Source organism: Mastomys coucha, unplaced genomic scaffold (genome assembly GCF_008632895.1).
Source record: "Mastomys coucha isolate ucsf_1 unplaced genomic scaffold, UCSF_Mcou_1 pScaffold2, whole genome shotgun sequence".
NCBI lineage: Eukaryota > Metazoa > Chordata > Mammalia > Rodentia > Muridae > Mastomys > Mastomys coucha.
The window spans coordinates 14,369,073-14,390,500 of NW_022196902.1; the positions used below are offsets into that span (position 1 = coordinate 14,369,073).

The 21,428-nt window shown below is 44.8% G+C and overlaps 1 protein-coding gene across 6 annotated transcripts in view; it reads left to right on the forward strand.

The window, feature by feature from the left end:
• Nucleotides 1–9,632, forward strand: part of Sgk1 (serum/glucocorticoid regulated kinase 1) — a 124,314-nt gene extending 114,682 nt beyond the window's left edge. For 3 of the 6 annotated variants that reach the window (XM_031380570.1, XM_031380571.1, XM_031380575.1), the window contains 11 exons: nucleotides 4,264–4,339; nucleotides 4,768–4,843; nucleotides 5,058–5,162; nucleotides 5,267–5,350; nucleotides 5,464–5,595; nucleotides 5,848–5,960; nucleotides 6,264–6,387; nucleotides 6,908–7,003; nucleotides 7,525–7,680; nucleotides 7,786–7,875; nucleotides 8,414–9,632. In XM_031380570.1, coding sequence (XP_031236430.1) covers nucleotides 4,264–4,339; nucleotides 4,768–4,843; nucleotides 5,058–5,162; nucleotides 5,267–5,350; nucleotides 5,464–5,595; nucleotides 5,848–5,960; nucleotides 6,264–6,387; nucleotides 6,908–7,003; nucleotides 7,525–7,680; nucleotides 7,786–7,875; nucleotides 8,414–8,581 — 1,220 coding nt within the window. In that variant the 3' untranslated portion in view covers nucleotides 8,582–9,632. Of the gene's footprint in view, nucleotides 1–1,593; nucleotides 1,764–3,082; nucleotides 3,479–3,950; nucleotides 4,126–4,263; nucleotides 4,340–4,767; nucleotides 4,844–5,057; nucleotides 5,163–5,266; nucleotides 5,351–5,463; nucleotides 5,596–5,847; nucleotides 5,961–6,263; nucleotides 6,388–6,907; nucleotides 7,004–7,524; nucleotides 7,681–7,785; nucleotides 7,876–8,413 lie in introns of those variants that run through there. The other 3 variants (XM_031380574.1, XM_031380572.1, XM_031380573.1) reach the window with 3 other exon arrangements.
• Nucleotides 9,633–21,428: the final 11,796 nt, after the last annotated feature.

Sequence of the window (21,428 nt, forward strand, 5' to 3'; positions counted from 1 at the left end):
ATGGATGGTAATAATTATGATAGAAGCTGTGCTCCAGAAATAGATGCTTAGCCACCACCTGTCCATAATAGCTGACATGAATCAACTCGTTTGTCATCAATTTCTCTGGGAGTTACTATTTTAATAAAAAGACATGCTCTTAGTGACAGCCCCCAACAAAAACTCATCAATTCTGTTACTCTCTTTATTTTATGTAATGACTGTGTTTTTTCTGGCGTTTCTATGTGTTTGAGGATTCTCCAAGGAAAGCTTTCTACCTACATCACCAATGAGCATAAAAGGCTGGGGGAAGGCTAAACTTTACACGTGTGTGCTGAAGCAATATGAAATGATATTTTCTTGTTATCAATGAAGTATCTATCTGGGTCATGAAGACTTGAAGCATAAGGAGCTCAAGAGTAGATGTATCGGAATATTTATTTAGACAATGCATTTCAAACCAGTTCCTCTAGTATATGGGGAAACCATCTTCTGTGAGTCTTTGAGTTAAGTAAGTTATATTAAACTCTCATGTTTCAATGTTTGTGTACGCCAACAGCAATAGGAACAAGGTGGCTTTCTAAAACAGTAACAGATATGTTCTATTTACATTCTGGTAAACCAGTTCCATCAGAGTTTTGGTTGTCGTTTTACCCACACTGATGCATACTTGTGAGACCACTGCCTTGGGGAGTTTGGGCTAGTTAGTAAGCCAGTCTCCCATCAAAGCTCCACGCTTTCTGGCTCTGCAGTTCTGAAGAATGGCAGGGCCATGCTCTGGGACACATTAAAGCTCCAGGGCAATCCGACCTTCTGGAGTTCTCCCAGAGAACTTGATCGCCCTCTAGCCTGCATATCCACGGAGTTGGTCAGGCAAGTCCGGCCACTTACCCTAGGAGAGGCTCTGGGAAGCAGCCCAATAGCAGAACTACCTGGACCAAGGAAGGAAGGCTAGATCAAGTGGTTGAATTGCTGCCAACAGGCAGCCTCAAGCCTCTGCTCCATTAACAGGAGCATCGTACAATCCCCCCCAAGCTCCCTCCTCCCTCCACTGCCATGTGTCACCTTCCTGTTCGGAAGTCTTAGTAGGTTGCTGGGACAGAACTGGGGGCGCCTGCTCCACCCATCAGGTATCCGGTTGGAAGAAAAGCCAGTCTCAACAACTTGATTCCCTCTCTGTTAAATGATAAGGTTAGCAGACCATCCGTCTCCAATCGCTGACCATTCCGGGCATGGGGAGGAAGGGGCACATGCAAAATTGGCCCTTTTCTGTTCCAACCACAAATGTATGGTTGAGCTTTCTCTTTATTGCACTTGGAGGCCTCTGACTTGAATTCCATGTTCCTTTTGGAATGCATGCCAGAGCTTCCCAGGGAGAGCAGACCCTGTGCATGTGTTTTACGTTTTTTTCTGGACTGATTTGTGGTGATAATCAGTTAAGTTACATTTCTTGTATGTCTTGCTGGTGAAATAAGCCTAGGACGCTGATGACTGTAATTTTCTGGATGATGTTGCAACGGCAGAATAAATAGCCCAGTGGTGAACTTTGCAGCTTGCTCCCTTCCTGTATGTAAATTCCCTTTAGATATAAAGTGGGACTCAGAGCAGAACGGCAATAGCAAGCAGCCTCTGGCTGGAGCTCCCTTGTCATCTGGCGCTTCCAGTCTCAACAGAGACACATAGCCTGGAGGCTAACTCTTTTGACCTCCATAAAGTACCCCCAGCCTTCACCTCTGCAGAACTGTGAAGAATGAAAGAGGAGGCCTTAAGATCCCCATGGAAAGGTTTGTGTTTTGAGTACCGTACTTTGGATGTGATAGGTAAAACAAAGATACCTGGGAGAGGCAGGAGGAAGCTCCAAATACTAGGTGATGTACTAGGGAGGGTCTCTGGAAAACTTCCTGATTTAATGCTTTAAAACAAATAAGCAAACATCTTTGTGGAGATTGGTGTTTCCAAGCAAACGTTTTCTGGAGGGGAAGTTGCTGGGCAGGTGTGGTGGGGGCAGGGCAGGACTGGGCTAAACAAATGACTGGTACCACATGGTTTGGAAGCATTCGCTGGCAATAACAAATTCATAGTTTATGCAGAATCCAAGTACAGAAAAAGCATGGGCTGGTTGCTATGATTTGGAATCGCCTACACCTTGTTTTAGTTTGGAGTGCCAATTTTAGGCACCCTAAGTGCATTGTGAAGATTGTCCAACTAAGCAAAATTTTGTCTCCAGAGCTGTGCGCCCCGCTCTCCTGGTCTCTAGCTGTCCGAAGTGGGCAAACCAAGAAGCAGCTGAGACTAGAGATCTTGTTAGGTGATGGGAGTGGCCGCTACAAAAACAAACTCTCCCAAGACGGAGGGAAAAGCGCTTCGCATGCTTTTCCTGACCTGACAACTGGTATTTTGTAGTGTGTCAGTTCTAAAATGCTAGGCCTTTTGCAGCAAGGGGTCATGGCAGGGCAGTCACCGCAGAAAGCACAGTGAGCGCCAGGTACTGGCCCAAGTAGCCGCCTTCCCGGCCCTGGCCCAGACCCGGTGCTCCGGGCTTCCCAGCCAGCGCTGGCGCGCGTCCCCACGTTGGCGGTCAAGCTGCAGCGCCAGGCATCCCCCCAGCGGCGGGGTTACTACAAGGCACCTCACTCTTGCCCAATTCAGGCTGCCTCCTGCAGCTTCCCTCTGTTTCCAGCTTTCTGAGATGAGTCTTTTACTAATATCTAAAGAGTTAAAGGGTTTCAGTTATGTAAACTTGCAAAAAAAGAAAGAAAAAAGCAAGGTGATATAAAAAGAAATTAAGTCTACCTGGATCAGCCATCAGGTAGCCCAAAGGAGGGTAGTGGAGATTAGGAAAAAACAGACGGGGTTTAAGACAGTGCAATGCAATCTTGCACTTTTCTTGTGAGAGAGGGGCAAGCACCCGGGCAAGGGGTTTGACCGCGCAAGGGTCACTCCAGGTCGGCCCCAGAGAGAAGCCCCTGCTCCCTCTTGCCACCTCCTCACGTGTTCTTGGCATGGCTAGGATTAAAATTTGCAAGGCTCAAAATTTATGCGGAAAGGACAGAATGTTCTCGGAGATTAGTTGGAAAAAAAAAAAGTGAAATGAAGATTGTACTTATTTCCGCCCCCTCCCCTACACATTCCTGACCCCCCTCACCCCCCTTGCCTTCCTTCCTCCTCTTCTAAGTTCTGGGATTTTTCAGCCTTGCTTGGTTTTGGCTAAAAGCACAAAAAAGGCGTTTTCGGAAGCGACTCGGCCGTGCACAAGGGCCATTTGTTTGTTTTGGGACTGGGGCAGGAAATCTTGCCGGCCTGAGTCACGGCGGCTCCTTCAAGGAAACGTCAGTGCTTGCCGGTCGCCGTCGCCCGCTGCGCGCCCCTCGGTCAGCAGCCATGGGCGAGATGCAGGGCGCGCTGGCTCGGGCTCGGCTCGAGTCTCTGCTCCGGCCCCGCCACAAAAAGCGAGCGGAGGCGCAGAAAAGGAGCGAGTCCGTCCTGCTGAGCGGACTGGGTAAGTGCCGCCGCCCGGCTGGCAGGGACTTGGGGTGCGTGGAGGTCGGGACCGGGTAAGGGAGGGAGCCTGAAGGCTGCGCGCCGGACCGGGCATGGGCCATCGAGGAGGGGAGAGGTCGGCGGTGACCGTGCACTGCGGTGTCCACTCGGGAAGCACAGGAGAGGAAATGGAAAATCACCGGGCTCTCCAACCCTCCAGTGCCCTCCTCCGGCCCAGGCAGACCGAGGCCGAGTGCAGTCCGGTACGGGGTCCTGCTCACACAGCCCAGGAAAGCCTGAGTCCTCCCCGGGGCGGCTCGCATGGCTCACTCTGGACACTGGGGCCAGTAGCCCATCTTCTCGCAACTCCGTCTGCAGCCTGCTGGGCTGCTGGGGCCGGGGGGGTGGAGCCTCTCCATGGGCGGGGCCTCGAGATGGGCCGCCCCTGAGCCGCTTTCTCGGTCTGCCGGCTCCGCCCCCTCGCGGCATAGGGTTTATAAAGCCGGTCGCGCGGTTGGAGCGCACTGTTGGCTGAACCGGTCTCTCTGCTCCTGTTGGTCTCTTTTGGGCACTTCCCGGGCATTGGGGCGATGACTGTGAAAACTGAGGCTGCTCGAAGCACCCTCACCTACTCCAGAATGAGGGGAATGGTAGCGATTCTCATCGGTGAGTGCTGGAAAAGCACCGGACTTGTGTAGGAGAGTCGGAGTGGGTTTTGAAGATTCAGGATCAGATTAGCGTGTGGCGTCGGACTTTACAGAGCCCCCTAACCACCCTCCCTTTTCTCCTCTCTTTAAATTATAGCTTTTATGAAACAGAGAAGGATGGGCCTGAACGATTTTATTCAGAAGATCGCCAGCAACTCCTATGCATGCAAACAGTAAGTTTTGGATTATTGGAGAAAATAGAAAGGATTGTTTAAATATACCAGCAACCAAGACTTAAGAGGGGCTGGGGGGGGGTGCTGAAGTCAGTCTTTCCTCCGGGATAGATCTCTTCTGGTCTTGAGCATTTTGCTTATTTGAAACATCTTAAATATTATTAATTTTATGGGTCTACTTTGGCCCGGAGGTTTAAGATCAATTCTCATGAATGTGTACCAAAATCCACATGCCCTCAATAAACAAACCTTAACTTGTATTTAACTGGGTTGTTTCCCTTACTTAACTTTTTTTTTTTTTTCCAAGTAATTCATTCGGATGTTTTCGGTTTAAATACCGAACAGTTGAGTCAGAAATAGAACCTATGTTAGTGTGCCCTCTGGTGGCTAATTTAAGAGTTTCTAAAACAGCCCTTTATTCTCCACAGCGCTGAAGTTCAGTCCATTTTGAAAATGTCCCAACCGCCGGAGCCCGAGCTTATGAACGCCAACCCCTCTCCCCCGGTAAGTTCATCTTGACTGGAGGAAAATTGTAAATGCATCCGTATTTTCCTGTAGTGGTCAGTCAAGGCGGGATTGTCTATTCACAACATGGCTTAAGTGTTTAAGTACTGAGTCACTGGGATGTTTTGAAAGACATATTTCATAAAGTATTTTATGTGTTAACAGTAAGGCTGTGTGCAGCTTACGTATTAAAGGATGATGTTTTGTTTTCTAGCCAAGTCCCTCTCAACAAATCAACTTGGGTCCGTCCTCCAATCCCCATGCCAAACCCTCTGACTTTCACTTCTTGAAAGTGATCGGAAAGGGCAGTTTTGGAAAGGTAAGTTCAACACTGAAACCTTTGCAGCTAGGCTCTTTCGTGCATTCACTTTTATCTTCTCCCTGGATGAGGGTAGGAAGATGACCGTGTGGTTGATGTTTCAGGTTCTTCTGGCCAGGCACAAGGCAGAAGAAGCCTTCTATGCAGTCAAAGTTTTACAGAAGAAAGCCATCCTGAGGAAGAAGGAGGTGAGGGTGACATCTGGTGGCTGCTGCTCGCAGGCCTGATGAAGAATTTTTACCCTGTGATTTGCTGCCATGTTGAAATCTGAATTTGCCACTGAATGTCCTCTCTTTCCTAGGAGAAGCATATCATGTCAGAGCGGAATGTCCTGTTGAAGAATGTGAAGCACCCGTTCCTGGTGGGTCTCCACTTCTCATTCCAGACCGCCGACAAACTCTACTTTGTCCTAGACTACATTAATGGTGGAGAGGTGAGCTGAGGCAGACACCTTGATGGTGGGGCTGGGGCTGCTCCTGTTTGCCTTGCTTGGTTTGGGTTTGATAGGAGCTTTTTAAAAAAGATAATTGAGAGAGAAACTACCAGAATTAGCATTTCCATGAACTTTACCAACTTACTCAGAATTAAGCTACTTCAGGCAGCTTCCTGCAAGCTCTCTCCTTCTCAGGCTTATAAGTCAGGCCTGACTAAACGACCCCACTCAGCCTCAGTTTATCTCTTGCAGCTGTTCTACCATCTCCAGAGGGAGCGCTGCTTCCTGGAACCACGGGCTCGCTTCTACGCAGCTGAAATAGCCAGTGCCTTGGGTTATCTGCACTCCCTAAACATCGTTTATAGGTGAGCCAAAGATTCAAAGCTACATTGCTGGGAAAGAGGGAGGCCAGGCTGAGCCTTTGGAGTGCTAAAATGATGAGATATTGTGTGACCTTTGATCACTTCCAACAATTCCCTAGCATGTGAGTTGTCTTGACTCCCCGTACCATGAGGGTGGTTCCTAATCCAGAACAGCTCAACAAAGGCTCCTTTCTGTGACTGGCTGTGGAGCAGGAGTGGATTAGCAATCTTAATACCCTGAGTAGTCTTTACAGGGGATTTGTCATGAAGTCAAGTTAACCTGTGTAAACCACCTTTTTCCCACAGGGACTTAAAACCAGAGAATATTCTCCTAGACTCACAGGGACACATTGTCCTCACTGACTTTGGGCTCTGCAAGGAGAACATCGAGCACAATGGGACAACGTCCACCTTCTGTGGCACCCCTGAGGTAGGCGGTCTGTCTCACTGCCCCGTCTACTCGCCCTTCTGTGGCACCCCTGAGGTAGGCGGTCTGTCTCAATGCCCCATCTACTCGCCCCCTTCCAAGAGACACGCATGCAGTCATGCTTTTAAATACAAAAGGAAAAGTAAACTTTAAGCAGTTCCTTAGTACAGCTCAGTGAAGGCAGATACTGTTTATTGCTTGGTTCACCCTGAAGGTTCCCAAGGCCTTTTGCTCGTTTTTATTCAATTAGCTATTTCTGTTGTAAGAGATCCTCATGGTACCACTACGTACCAAGTTGCTCCCTAAATATATCAGTATACACACAGGGGACCAGTTGACCTCACAAAGTACAGAGGTTTTAACTAAGAAGCAATACACACACACACACACACACACACACACACACGATGTGGGTAGTTGGGGAGCAAATTGACTCTGGCTCTGGCCTTTTCAAAGCACATGCTTGCGGTGCGGACTGCCTGGTTCTGAGAGCTAACCTCTCTTTCTGGTGTTGTCATTCCAGTATCTCGCTCCTGAGGTTCTCCATAAGCAGCCATACGACAGGACGGTGGACTGGTGGTGTCTTGGGGCTGTCCTGTATGAGATGCTCTACGGCCTGGTGAGTAACACAGACCATGCCCAGGACACTTGTAAGACATTTTATGGATTTACTTGTGCGGGTTTAGCTACCATGGCTTGTCTGTATCAGCAACCTTATCCAAAGCTAATTAAAGAGACACTGCTTATTTTATAATTTTATAAATAGTGTCTTCTGGATTTTTTTCAATAGTCTTGTTTGAATCTTAGGGCAGGTATAGGTACTGAAAATTGTACCGAGCAACATCCCCAACTCTCCGGTGGCTTTCCTTACATAGCTTACCACAGTTTACTTAGCCTGTCCAGTATTCACACACACACACGCGCTCCCCCTCTCCCACTCTCCCTCTCTCTCTCCCTCTCCCTGCCTCTCTCTATGTCTATCTCTCTCTCTCTAGTAGGGGTTGTAAGATAGATAGCTAGGGAAGGGACCATCTCAAGTCCAGCTTAATACACTAAGCTCAGCACTTTATATCTAGTAGATACAAAGTAACACTAGGCAAAACTTCAGTTGGATCTGAAGGAATTCCCTTCCTTTTCCAGCCTCCGTTTTATAGCCGGAACACAGCTGAGATGTACGACAATATTCTGAACAAGCCCCTCCAGTTGAAACCAAATATTACCAACTCAGCCAGGCATCTCCTGGAAGGCCTCCTGCAGAAGGACCGGACCAAGAGGCTAGGTGCCAAGGATGACTTTGTGAGTATTGGTTGTCCTGCTGTCATGGGACCTTGGGGAAGAGTGTTGACCTTGGGACCGTCTATTGAGTTCTCCACATCTAAATAAACCTGTTTCTTGCAACAGATGGAGATTAAGAGTCATATTTTCTTCTCTCTAATTAACTGGGATGATCTCATTAACAAGAAGATTACACCCCCATTTAATCCAAATGTGGTAAGTATCTGTGGTTCTGGTGTCAGAAGCTTGCTTTTTCGTCAGGATTTGGAGAAGTAGCAGATGCTGTCTGTCCGTAGACTCATTATCCTAGAGGAGAGTTATTTGTTTGTTTTTTTGGTTTTTATCCCAGCTAAGCTCACTGAATATCAATACATTTATTATAATTTGCAGGCCTAGTGACATATACCTGTAATGCCTATACCTCAGGAGACTGAAGCAGGGTTGAGTTTGAGGCCAGCCTAGGCTACATAGACCTTGTAATCAATGATATCCTCCTAAACTTTGGAGCCTTAAGAGTGACACTTATAGTGGAGGATTATAGGACTTAAGGATTCCCTGTCCTCTCAAAGGGCCTTTAATCCCAGCACTTGGGAGGGAGAGGCAGGCGGATTTCTGAGTTCGAGGCCAGCCTGGTTGACAGGGTGAGCTCCAGGACAGCCAGGGCTGCACAGAGAAACCCTGTCTCTTCCCTGTCCTTTGCCTTGGGTCCCTTTTGACGTTGGGTGTTATGTGTTATTTTCCCTTCTTGTAACAGAGCGGGCCCAGTGACCTTCGGCACTTCGATCCCGAGTTTACTGAGGAGCCAGTACCCAGCTCCATCGGCAGGTCCCCTGACAGCATCCTTGTCACGGCCAGTGTGAAGGAGGCTGCAGAAGCCTTCCTTGGTTTCTCCTACGCACCTCCTATGGACTCCTTCCTTTGAATGCCCCCGGGATGGTTCTGAAGAATTTCCTCAGCGTTTTCTAAAGTGTTTAAGTTAGCCTCTGGTGGAGTTGCCAGCTGACAGAACATCTTAGAAGAATTTGCACACCTGGAAGCTTGGCAGTCTTGCCCCCCTGGCGCACACGCTGCTCGACGGAAGCTTTCCGAAGAGCACATCCTCCTCTCAGTGAGCTTGGGAGGTCTCCATTTCTTTTCTTCCTTCAGACGTGGTGCTAACTCTAAGCGAGCGTGAGAGTGCCGCCTGAGACAGACACCATGGTCTCAGTTAGAAGGAAGATGCAGGTCTAAGAGGAATCCCCCGCAGGTCTGTCTGAGCTGTGATCAAGAATATTCTGCAATGTGCCTTTTCTGAGATCGTGTTAGCTCCAAAGCTTTCCCTATCGCAGAGTGTTCCGTTTGTGTTAGTTTGTTTTTGTTTTGTTTTTCCCTTATGGATTTCCCTTGTGTGCAGTGGTATGAGCGTACTATGCCTGATCACAGACAGTTTTGTTGTGAGCATCAATGTGACACTTGCAGGACACTACAATGTGGGACATTGTTTGTTTCTTCCACATTTGGAAGATAAATTTATGTGTAGACTGTTTTTGTAAGATATAGTTAATAACTAAAACCTATTGAAACGGTCTTGCAATGACAAGCATCCAGATGCCTAAGGAAAGCATTGCTGCTACAAATATTTCTATTTTTAGAAAGGGTTTTTATGGACCAATGCCCCAGTTGTTAGTCAAAGCTGTTGGTGTTTTCATTGTTTAAAATGTCACCTGTAAAATGGGCATTATTTATGTTTTTTCCCCTTTGTTCATTTTCTTTTGCATTCCTGATTATTGTATGTATTGTGTAAAGAAAGTCTGTACATTGGGTTATAACATTAGATATTTAAACTTACAGGCTTATTTTATTTGTAAACCATCATTTTAATGTACTGTAATTAACATGGTTATAATATGTACAATTCCTCCTTACCACACAACTTTTTTTGTGTGATAAGCCAGTTTGGTTTGCAATAAAATCTTGAAAACTATTTGCATAAATTGTGTCATGTGCTAACTTTGTATATATTGATAAGCTGGGATTTAGGAGGGGGGAAATAAATGGATCAATTTGAACATACTTTTGGTAAACTCAGTGTAGTAGCATACACTTTCCATCTCCATCACTTGGGAGACTGAGGCAGGAAGATTATGGATTGGGGGACAGCCTAGACCAGCTCAAGTTTCCTCGATTGCTCAGTGGCTTTTTTTTTTTTTTTTTAGAATTATTTATTATTGTATGTAAGTGTGCTGTAGCTGTCTTTAGAAACTGTCTACCAGAAGGAGGTGTTAGATCTCATTAGGGATGACTGTGAGCCACCATGTGGTTGCTGGGATTTGAACTCAGGACCTTTGGAAGAGCAGTCAGTGCTCTTACCCACTGAGCCATCTCTGCAGCCCCGCTCAGTGGCTTCTTTACTCAGGGAGGGTCACGTACCTTCTGATGGAGGCCTTTTCCTAGCATTTGAAGGCCTGGGTTGGATCTCCAGCACTGAGAACATATTCTACATGTCCCCCGAGGGCTTGTGCTCCCAGTCGTTAATCCATCCACGCAGTGCACTAAAGTAGAACTGCAGATCAGTGTTCCCTGTGTTGATTGTCTTGTGAGCTCCTGTGGACTGCTTGTCCTCACATTTGACTTACCAAGTGACAGACAATACTTCTAACAACTGCACAAAAAGTGCTTGGGGCTGAGCTTGCTCTGCCTGCTAGAGACATGATACAGGTGATTGCTCTCATGTGTGAGGGCTGTGGACACCCTTTGCTGAAAGGTAATCTGGGCCATAGGATAGGGTGCCACCAAAGAGGGCATGGCACATTTCATGTCATAAGTGCTGTGTTCCCAAAGGCCTGTCCCAGAAGAGGCTGAGGAGAAAGGAACCAGTTGCTGCTTAGATCAGTGGGAGCTAGCATCTCAAGGGCCACCAGGTTGTGAGTCTGTCCTACAGCGCCCTCTAAGGTCTGTCCTGCTGGGAATTAACACCATTAGGGGGATCCTCTCAAGCCCCAATCCTCTGGACTTTTCACATAATACCTAGCACTTTAGGGATGCCCAGTGGGTCCTGCTGTCACCATACCTTTTTTATCCGCACCTCTCCCATTTGTATACAGTCCCCCGAGGGGAAGCTGTGACCTTTCCCCTCTTCTGACTCATTGAAGGCCTCAACTTAGCCCCTCTGCTCCTGACCTCCAAGGCTTCTACAATCAGGCAAACGTTTGGCTTCTCTTATCCATCATGTTTTGTGGAATGCACTAAAGGAGTGGTGTTAAATGAGCAGAAGACTGCCCGCTCGCAGTGGCCCCAGATTGCACGATGCAGTTGTACTGGGCATTAGCTGCATATTAAATTCCCTATCAAACCCAAACAAGAAGAATCTCAGATTGTTTTTCAGGGAAAGCATGCTGCCAGCTTTAGTCAGAGGGCTCGCTCCTTCCCCCACATTCCCACTGGCAACAACAGTTACAAGCCATTCCTTGAACAAAAATGTTTACACTGTCCTCAGAGGCCAAGGTCTATGATCTCATTGGTTTCCCAGAGGACCCAGATATGAATTAGAAAGTGTCTTTTGCTTGTTTTTTTTTTCTTTTTTGAGGTTTGCTTTATATTTTTTTATTTGATTTTGAGATAAAGTCTATGTAGCCCTGGCTATTCTGGAATAGACCAAGCTGGCCTCAAACTCAGAGACACATGTCTCAGCGTACTGGAATTAAAGGCCTGCTCCTCTAATCCTGGTTTCTTTTGTTTTTTGAAAGATGAGATCTCATATAATTCAAGGTGGCCTCAAATATGTCATGTAGTTACAGATGGCCTTGAACTCCTGATCCTCCTACCTCTACCTGTCAAGTACTAGAATTATAGATATGTGCCATTCATGCCTGGCTTGAAGGCTCTTTGTTCGTCTGTTTCTCTGGTTATTTTGTTTTCTTTTTCGTTAGTTGGAAATATGATTTATTGAGGTATAGTCAATCACTTCACACGGACATGAATTTATCTAGAACTGAACGATGCCAGAGGTGTCCCAAACACTATCAAACACACGAGAGACTGGACCAGCACAGCTGTGTAGGAAGGGAACAAGGCAGGAACAGGGCAGTCTAAAGGAACAGAGATCAACAGACAAACAGCAAATATTTGCTAAGTATTCTGATGCCAAACATCACATGTGCCAAGGTATAGCTTATCTACGGGAGTGGGGCATGTCCCTGCCAACGTGTTCCCAGAGGCTCAGCCACTGAGGTAGAAAAGGGGACAGTTGGCTCAGGTGTGGCGGAACATGCTCCTCATCCTCGAGCTTGGGAGTAAGCAGAGTGGAGTCTGGACTATATAGAGAGAGATTCTATGGCTCAAAAGAGAATGTGGGGTGGGGAGGAAGGAAGAGAAGGGAGGAGAGAAGAAAGGAGGGAAGGAAGGAGGGAAGGAAGGAAGGTGGGAAGGAAGGAGGGAAGGAAGGAAGAAAGGGTAGGAAGGAGGGAAGGAAGAAAAGGAAGGGAAGGACAGAAGAAGGAGGGAAAGAAGGAGGGAGGGAAAGAAAGAAAGAAAGGGGACAGTCATATTTTCAAAGCTCCCTAGCTATGGACTTGGGACAATTTATTCAGCTGATCCCCTAAGTGTCAATGTGAGTTAATCCTCTGCTACCATGAAGAATAAGCCATTCTCCTTAAACGATGTGCCATGTCCTTGAGGAGACACCATATGATGCTCACCCATAACCTTACAGGAACTGGTGAATGTGGAGTCAAGGGGACTGTGGAAGTCCTGAGGCCCCTGTTAGATCTGGGACGGGACTGACCTGGGATGAGGGCTGGCCAGCTGAGACAGTACTAGTCATAGGCTAGTCCCATTGAGCTTTATGTTGGATTTATTCTTCCTTCATAATAATACAGCGACATCAAAGGTCAAGAAACTGTAAGAAGGTAATCTGCTAGGTAGTCAGTTCTGAGCCAAATCAAATCATGACATTTTGTCCACAAAGCCTGTCCATGCTGCCTGAGGTCTAAAACAAACAGATACATACTTGTTGGCTATTTCCATGAGAGTTCATCTAATTAATTAACCCAGCAAAGGTGCCATCTTGTATTATACTGGCCAAAGAGATGTGGAGAAGAGAGAAGCTCTGTAGATACTATTCTATTGGTGGCTAGTGAAATACTGTGGCAACACCACATGCACTATGGAGATAAACTAGGCTACCATCTTAGAAGCGTGTTCAGCATTACAAACAAGATGAATATGTATGTAACTGGTAGCCCACTGGTTTCAGAGAGAAAAAAATTCTTAATAATATCCATAGCATTGCTATAGATAGAGCACTCCAAATTTGACACTAATCATAGAATGAATAAATCAGTGGCGGTCACATAGTAGAATACTGTACCACAAAGAAGAATCATGCTCAGGGTACCAGGAAAGAAATCTCACAGACAAAAAGGAAAGCATGTAACTTGGCTTCTATAAACTTTACAAGCAGGCAAACAGGGTGATTTGGAAGCAAGGATGTGATTTATTCTTGGAGCAAACGTCTAATGGCCAAGAGAATGTGTGCTGAGGAAGTCTTCGGGTACCACTTCGAATTTGATATTTTGTTAAGATCAGGCTGTGTACCCATAGCATGTGCACTTTTTGGTTATTTTATGTTATTTATGGTTATTCCCCTTGTATATATTCCTGTGTACCATGTGCATGCCTGGTGCTTATGGAGATCAAAGTAGGGTGTGAGATCCTCTGGAGCTGGAATACAGAAAACTAGAAGCTGCCATGTAGAGACTGGGGATTGAACTTGGGACCTCTGAAAGATCAGACAATGTTCTTAACCACCAGGCCATCTCTCCAGCCCAAGCACATACATTTGTTTGTTTGTGTGATTGGTTGGTTGTTTTGTTGGCTGTTTGTGTGATTGGTTGTTGGCTGGTTGGATTTTTGAGACAGGGTTCCAATCTACATCCCAGACTATTCTAGAACTTACTATGTGGCCTAGGCTGGCCTTAAACTCATGGTAATTTTTCTGTTTCAGCCTCCCAAGTGCTGGAATTATAGGAGTATACCACAACACACTTTCCTCTACATTTGTTATATAACAATAAAGACTTTAATAAAGCATGGGCTTTATTAAAACAGCCTATTAAAGGGACACATGGAAGGGATACTTTACCCAATCTAGGAGTAAATTTAGACTCTTAAGGAATGTGATGCTTGGGAAGCTGGAGGCTCAAGTAGGGTGTCTAGGTAGAGGAAGATTAAAAACAAGGCAGAGAAAAGGGCATGCTGGGTGCTGGATGGCAGTGATGATAGGGAAGCAGTGATCGGGTGGAGGTGGAGATGGTGGTGATAGTGGTGGTGGAGATGGTGGTGATAGTGGTGGTGGAGATGGTGGTGATAGTGGTGGTGGAGATGGCGGTGGGGGATGGAATCAATGGGACCTTTGCCAGAGGAAGGGACTCTGACAAAGCTGGATCTGAATCTAGTTCTACTGACCAGCTTTCTGTCTTGAGGCAAGCAGAACCGGGGCCAACCTCTTCTAATTTGTTTTTCCAGGAGGGGGAATGCAGCCAGTGCTGTGGAGGAAGATAAGGCCAGGAGGAATCATGGTTTTGAAGACTGTTAGTCACTCTCCCCACCATCACCTTTTCTAACTTCTTCTCCTTCCTAGAATTTAGGGGAAAAAGATCTAAACATGATGGAGAATACCATTCTATCAGGATGTGGACTGTCTCACTTCTGTTCTTGGACAGCACACATGGAGGAGGAGTTGAGATTGCAAAGGGAAAACAGGAGAGGAGAGTTTTACCTGAGGAATGGGAAGCGATCAATAGGAGGGCAAGATAGTTCTCACTAAGAGGACAGTGACTCATGACAGCAGTGGGCACTGGTGCTTTAACAGGAGCCACCTGGAGCCTTGACAGAGCCATCATAGCCATAAAGCAAAAAGCATGGGCATCTTGAAGGAGCCCAACCTGACGGGAGCCTTGGAGACAGAGGGAGAAGGGCGCTTTCAAAGCAAAACCTATTTATTATTTCCTTAATTAAATGTGCTCCACTAATCAAAGTGTTTGTCACAGCTGCAACAACCTCCAGGACAAAAGCCAGCCACCCAGCTGATCAATAACCAATCAAGCTAACTGGCAAAAGGCAAAAGGTCAGACTTCAGTCCATCATTACATTATCCAGTTTGTCTCCATCCATCAAATTCTATTGTATCCACCAAGTGATTTTTTTTTTTTTTTTTTTTTTTTTTGTGGGGACATAGTGATGGTAACACATTTTCAGGTGGTAAACAGAACAGTGAAAGAAACATGCTAGTTGAAATCAGATAAGCCTGATTTGATAAAGTATTAAAATGTTTCTCTCACTGCAAGAAAACTAGTTATCCAGACCCAAACTGAACAATTGGATTCTACTGTGGCTTAAACATGTTCTATGCTTGGCTAAAGTGGCCAAGGCAGTCTTTCAATTGCAACATGGCTAACTTGTGTGAGACTCGTGTTCCTGTGAAGGGCTCTAGCACAAAGCCTGGAGTGATGTCAGTATTTACTAAGAGTTTATGTGTTACATTGTGTCCAAGCAGATGTCTGTGTGTGTTTGGACACCTTGGAAACTATAGTGTCTGATGGGCAGGGTTCTGTATTTCCTTTCTTCCGTGTCCTCTGTCCTGGCCCCACCTGGTTTGTCCTGGCAAGTAAGAGATGTTGTATCATGACCACACAAAGTACAGTCTGTTCAGTAGAAGGCATAAATGCAGACAGGCACTTTGTGAAGGGTAGAACAAGGGTCATCAGTGTGAAGGCAGGGCACTTCATGTACACATTTTTATAGAAAGGGTGAGTAGCTGTCAGTTTACCATGTCTGGGCTTTAATACGACTTCTGATAAACACTGTTTTTCTGCCTTTTAAATAATGCTATTAATTCTTTGAAAAATCTTATGTATAATGTATGTTGATCGTAAACCCACCTCTCTCTACCTTCCCCGAGGACATTCATCCCGACTCCCTCCCAATTGCCTGGTCTCTTATTGTTAAAGGCCGGAGTCAAGTTACTGCTGCCCATGAGAGTGATTGTATGGCTATCACACGGAACATGAGCAACCTGCTATTGGCCATGACCCCAAAGGAGAGAAACTTCTGCAGACATTAACTGCCAGCAGCTCCTTGGATAGGTATGGGTTCTCTTGCTACTTTTTCTTAATCACTCCTGACTCATACCATAGAACTCTGGAGTCCAAAGTCATGAACTAACCTGAACTAAAGCACTGAATTCCAAGCATGAGGCAGAGTTGTTAGCCTGGCTCACCACTAATCTATCATATGGGCAAGAATCCAGCTACAGTTAATTAAATTAGATAAACTGAAATTAAACTCAAAATGATTTGGGATCTAAGTCGAAAAACAATCATTGTGTTTTCTTCTCAAAGAGCATCAAAAAAAAAAAAAAGGAGACAAACAGAAATTATCTCACATTTAAATTAAATTATAAACTGCCTAATAGTGAACACTTTTGGGAAAATAAGAGAAAACATTTCTTCAGACCAAAACTATATGTTATTATGAAAACATATAGCAAAGCAAAAGAGTGTTAATAAGATGTTTTATTTTTAAAGTTTATACATAGACAATACATCCATGTTAAATAACAATATGGTGGATGGAAATTGGATACTGGTTTTGTAAACATCTCTCTGTCTCTGTCTCTGTCTCTCTATCTCTCTTTCTCTCTCAGCCATCTTCATCCCATATCTTCATCCCAAGGTATGTGTTTACTTACTTACAAAACTGGGTGCCCCTACATTATAATGTAAAGGGATTGTTTCTCAGCCTTTAGAATACAACTAAGTCTAGAATTTTATCTTCTTGGGTGTATGTCTGTTTTGTGTATGGTTTGTGCTCATCTGTGTGAGCAAGGCATATGCAGAGACTGGAAAACACCAGGTGCCCCATGTCTCCCTGTCCACCACTGTATTCTCTTGAGACAGATGCCCTCACTGAACCTGGAGCTAGGTTGTCTCTTGTCTCCACAAACGTCTCCACAAGGCTGGAGTCACAAGCATCCATGGCAAATCCTGTCTGTTCATATGAGTGTTTGCAAGGCAAGCGCTCTCATCCAGTGCGCCATCTCCCCAAACCATTTAAGAGGGAAGGGAGGAGGTATCAGGCTGATTGTTTTTTAAAGATTTATTTATTTATTATATATTAAGTACATTGTTGTAGTTATCTTCAGGCATGCCAGAAGAGGGCACCAGATCCCATTATAGATGGTTATGAGCTACCATGTGGTTGGTGGGAATTGAACTCACGACCTCTGGAAGAGCAGCTAGTGCTCTTAACCACTGAGCATCTCTCCAGCCTGAGCAACAAGCTTTCTAAGCACTCCATCACCGTGACTCCGCTGTCACTTGTCTGGGACGTACCTGATGCTGTCTGGTTGGTGCCCTGATTAAGGAATATTTTTCCTTGCAAAGATTTCTATGTTCCCATGAGCTGCTATTCGAATTATCATGTCTTTTTCAATTACATGGAATTTTAAAATGTCAAAATGTGAGATCTAGTGATCCAGGGATTATAAATAATGCCTTCACAAGCCAAGCTTTCAAATCATATCAGAATAAAATAATCAAAGCCATAGGCAGTGCACTTCCTCACAGACAAGCATAGCTTCCTTTCAAGAGAAAACAGTGTGGTGTTTTATTTATTTATTTATTTTTGAGATTTCAGACAAACAAGGAGATCATACAATTTTTGTGAGTAAAGGCAAATTTGTCATTGACACAGGTCATGTAATTTGTTTATACAGAAATACAGTATTAGAAACCAGGCCAGGTGGACCAAATGACATGTGCCTGTAATCACAAGGGGTTGGGAGTTCAAAGTCACCCTTGTCTACATAGCCAGCTCCAAGCCATCCTAAACTTCATGAGACTATATCTTAAAAGATGAAATAATGGCTGGGCAGTGGTGGCACATGCCTTTAATCCCAGCACTTGGGAGACAGAAGCAGGTGGATTTCTGAATTCGAGGTCAGCCTGGTCTACAGAGTGAGTTCCAGGACAGCCAGGGCTATACAGAGAAACCTTGTCTTGAAAAAACAAAAAAACAAACAAAAAAACAAAAAACAAAACAAAAAGCCAAAGCAAAACAAAAAACAACAACAAAATGTTTGCATTTAAAAATAAACACTAGTCAGAGCCCTAAGTATGCAGAGTGAAATGTGCGGCGACTAGAAAAAATGCTCAAGAGTACTAAGTCATGTGACCAGAAATCATGTGATCAACTAATTGCTGGATAGGTGCACCATGGGTACATCAAGTTAGAGGAGGGATTACTGTTCTACATCTCCACCTTAATCAGGAACCAAGACCATCCCCAGATGAGCCCCAAGGCTGGAGTATTGCATGTTTGGAAGGATTTTAGGGAGCATGTGAGAGGTGGTCAAGAAGCTAGATGACCTGTAAATCCAGAAGGTTTTGTGCTATCGACTGTCAACACACACCTTTTCAGAGAGTCAATAACCCTGGGAGCGTAAGCCACGAAACAGCTATGGAGGAGGAGGGGGAACAGATTTGGAGCCCCACCTCCACTCGCCGTCCCCTGCTTCTTAGTCTTTCTCTTGGCAAGGCATCTTTTAAGCATTTCTGAGCAGTGAGCAGAGGCTAATCGAGCGACTATTTTAGGATCCCTGCCACAGAGATTGACTCCTTAAGGGGCAGAATCTTGAAACTGGAGAAAGGAACCAAAGGTCGCCAGCTAATAAACTTTAGAACATGTAGCTCAAGCAAGAATGGCCATTTCAAAGTGAATAGCCCTATTAAAGTCTGTTGCAAATCTCCGGAGGCTCGGTTTCTACTGTTTAATGGTGTCCAAGGTCTGTGTTTAAAGACTAGTGACACACATTTCACACATACCTGCTGTAAAAATCAAATGAGGAGCATTCGCCTGTAACCCAGCCTGATCTACATACATATCATGAGGTTTGGGAACATCATCTTAGCTCCTTGACCGCTTCATCCGTGCTCCCTAAAATTCTTCCCACAATTCAATGCTGCAACCATGGGACTCACCTGGGGGATTTTCTCAGTCGCTGGTAAGGGTGGATATTTAGGAAATCCCCTTCACTCGAGTACCTAGCTAACAATTTGCTGGTGCTCACTACATACTGAGATCCTGGGTCCAAGAAACAAAACAGAATTAAGGAAATAACAATTTTTACATAGAAAGAATCAATGTTCAATTTAAATCTTCTAATAAGAATTTAAATGAATGACTAAACAGAATAACTGTTTTAATTTACTTGATAATTTTGGGGCATTAAGTTGGTTCCGAGTCGGTCTTCAGCGCCACCTACTGAGCAACGTCGCTAGGTTCATTTTGGGCACACCATGGAAAACTTTGCGTATATTTCTGTCAGGACATTTTATGCACAGAAATTGCACATTATTTTCTTGCAAATTGTTGGTTTTTTTTAAAGGCATGACCAAAGGCAAAAGCCAATATCAAATCAAAAGTCCATATTTTACCCGGAGTGCTTCACCCTAGACAACCGTCCCAGCCAAAAATTCAGTTTGTGGGTTATAGCTTGTCTAACATCTCCGTTCCCGTCTTGATCTTCCTCTAGGGAGCTCAGATGGTCGAGTCCACACTGGAAGCTTCCTTGGCTGTGGCTCAGCCTCTCATGCTCTTTGCAGATCAGTACAAAATAAATCTAGTGAGTTCTTTGAAGATCGGACCCTGCACTGTGGCTAAGAACACAGTAATGAGTAAAATAAAATGTGGGCCTCACCTTCAGGGACACTTCAGTCCAGTCAGAGAGAAGTGTGGCAATCAAGTGACCACACAAACGTCCTTCGTTCCTTTACAGCTGATGCTGTAAAAATTGGAAGCTCTTCTGTACATGTCAGCAGCAAGAGGAGAGAGGGCGCCCCCCCATGCAGTCCCCACCCCCAGTGCAGTCCCCGCCCCCGGTGCAGTCCCCGCCCCCAGTGCGTCTCCCTTTTATATGTTAAACAGTGGGGCTCAGACTCCAAACACCCAGTTCTAAAGCCTGTGGCCACTTAATACATTTTCTCCTCGATCTCACTATTTTCTGTAAAATGTAAATATTGTAACTTTTCTTAGGAGCAATAGCCATGACCAACTATTATATCATATCACGTGTACTAAATGATCCAAGACCACATGATATTTAGTTTACCTCTCCAACTGTACCTAAAAGGTAAAAAGGATTGCAAAAATGTAAAATGAATAAAAACTTAGAAAACTAAAATTAATGTTGCATAAAATCTTCACAGCATAGTATGTATAGTTGGGGATTTCTTTCTTTTTTTAAGAGGTGTTTTTTTTTTTAAACATTTAATTTTTTACTACTTATGTATATCACTACACTGTAGTTGTCTTCAGACATACCATCTGATCTCATTCCAGATGGCTGTGAGCCACCATGAGGTTGTTGGGAATTGAACTCAGGACCTCTGGAAGAGCACTGAGCTCTTAACTACTGAGCCATCTCTCCAGCCCAGGGATTTCTTGTACATGTATATATGTGTGTGTGTTTACATGTATGTGGATATATACAAGAACAAATGAACCATATACACATGTGTATATGAAGGCCTAAGAGGAAACTGGAGATCTCAATTGTACCTTATTTTTTGAGGCAGGATCTGTCCAGAGCTCACTCACGTTGACTAATCTAGCTAGGCAGTTGCTCTGAGATCCTTCTCTGTATTAGAATTGCAGGCTGGCCACCAACCATATTCACCCAACATTTCTGTGGGTTCCAGAGATAGAACTCTGGACCTCGGACTTGCATGCAAACACTCTACCCACCGAACCATCTCCAGAGCTGACTCTTGCCTTTGAATACAAACAAGATATTCACTTTTTAAAAAAGAATTATTTATTTAATATATGTGAGTACACTGTAGCTGTCCTCAGACACCAGAAGAGGGCATCGAATCCCATTACAGATGGTTGTGAGCCACCATGTGGTTGCTGGGAATTGAACTCAGGACCTCTGGAAGACTAGTCAGTACTCTTAACCGCAGAGCCATCTCTCCAGCCCCCAAGGTTTTTACTTTTTAAAGGTGCTCTGTGACTACAACAAAAATCTTCAGTAGCCTCAGCAGCTGGGCTAGGCAGATGTTATACATTTAATTGTCCCGGTGAAGGAAGAAGGGTGTGTTAGCACTTTCTTGGGCCTCATGACTATTCAGTGGGAGACAAGGAACTAAACTTGACTACTGTCTAAGCTATGTCACTGTCAACTGTCTTCCTATTCAGGCTTTCAGTGCAGAGGAAATGTATTAAAAGTTGTCCAGTGCTGAAAGAGTGCCCTGATGTGTGTTTGGGCATTGGTGTACAAATGTATAACAAATGTGTATGTGTGTGCATATGAGTATGCGTGAGCCAGTATGAGTGTGAGCAAGTGTCTGTGAGTGAGAATTTTGATGGATGTTGATTGTGAGTGTGTGCATGTGTGTGGCTGTGAGTGTGAGAATGTGACAGCGTGTGTTGGAGTGTGTATAAGTCTGTGTGTGAATGTGCAAATATAAATCTGTGTATGAATGCCCGGCTTTGTGTATATATGTGTGTTTTTCTTTTTTCCTTTTCTTTTCTTTTCTTTTCTTTCTTTCTTTTTTTTTTTTTTTTTTTTTTTTTTTTTTTTTTTTTTTTTTTTTTTTTTTTTTTTTTTTTTTTTTTTTTTTGAGACAGGGTTTCTCTGTGTAGCCCTGGCTGTCCTGGAGCTCACTCTGTAGACCAGGCTGGCCTCAAACTCAGAAATCCGCCTGCCTCTGCCTCCCAAGTGCTGGGAT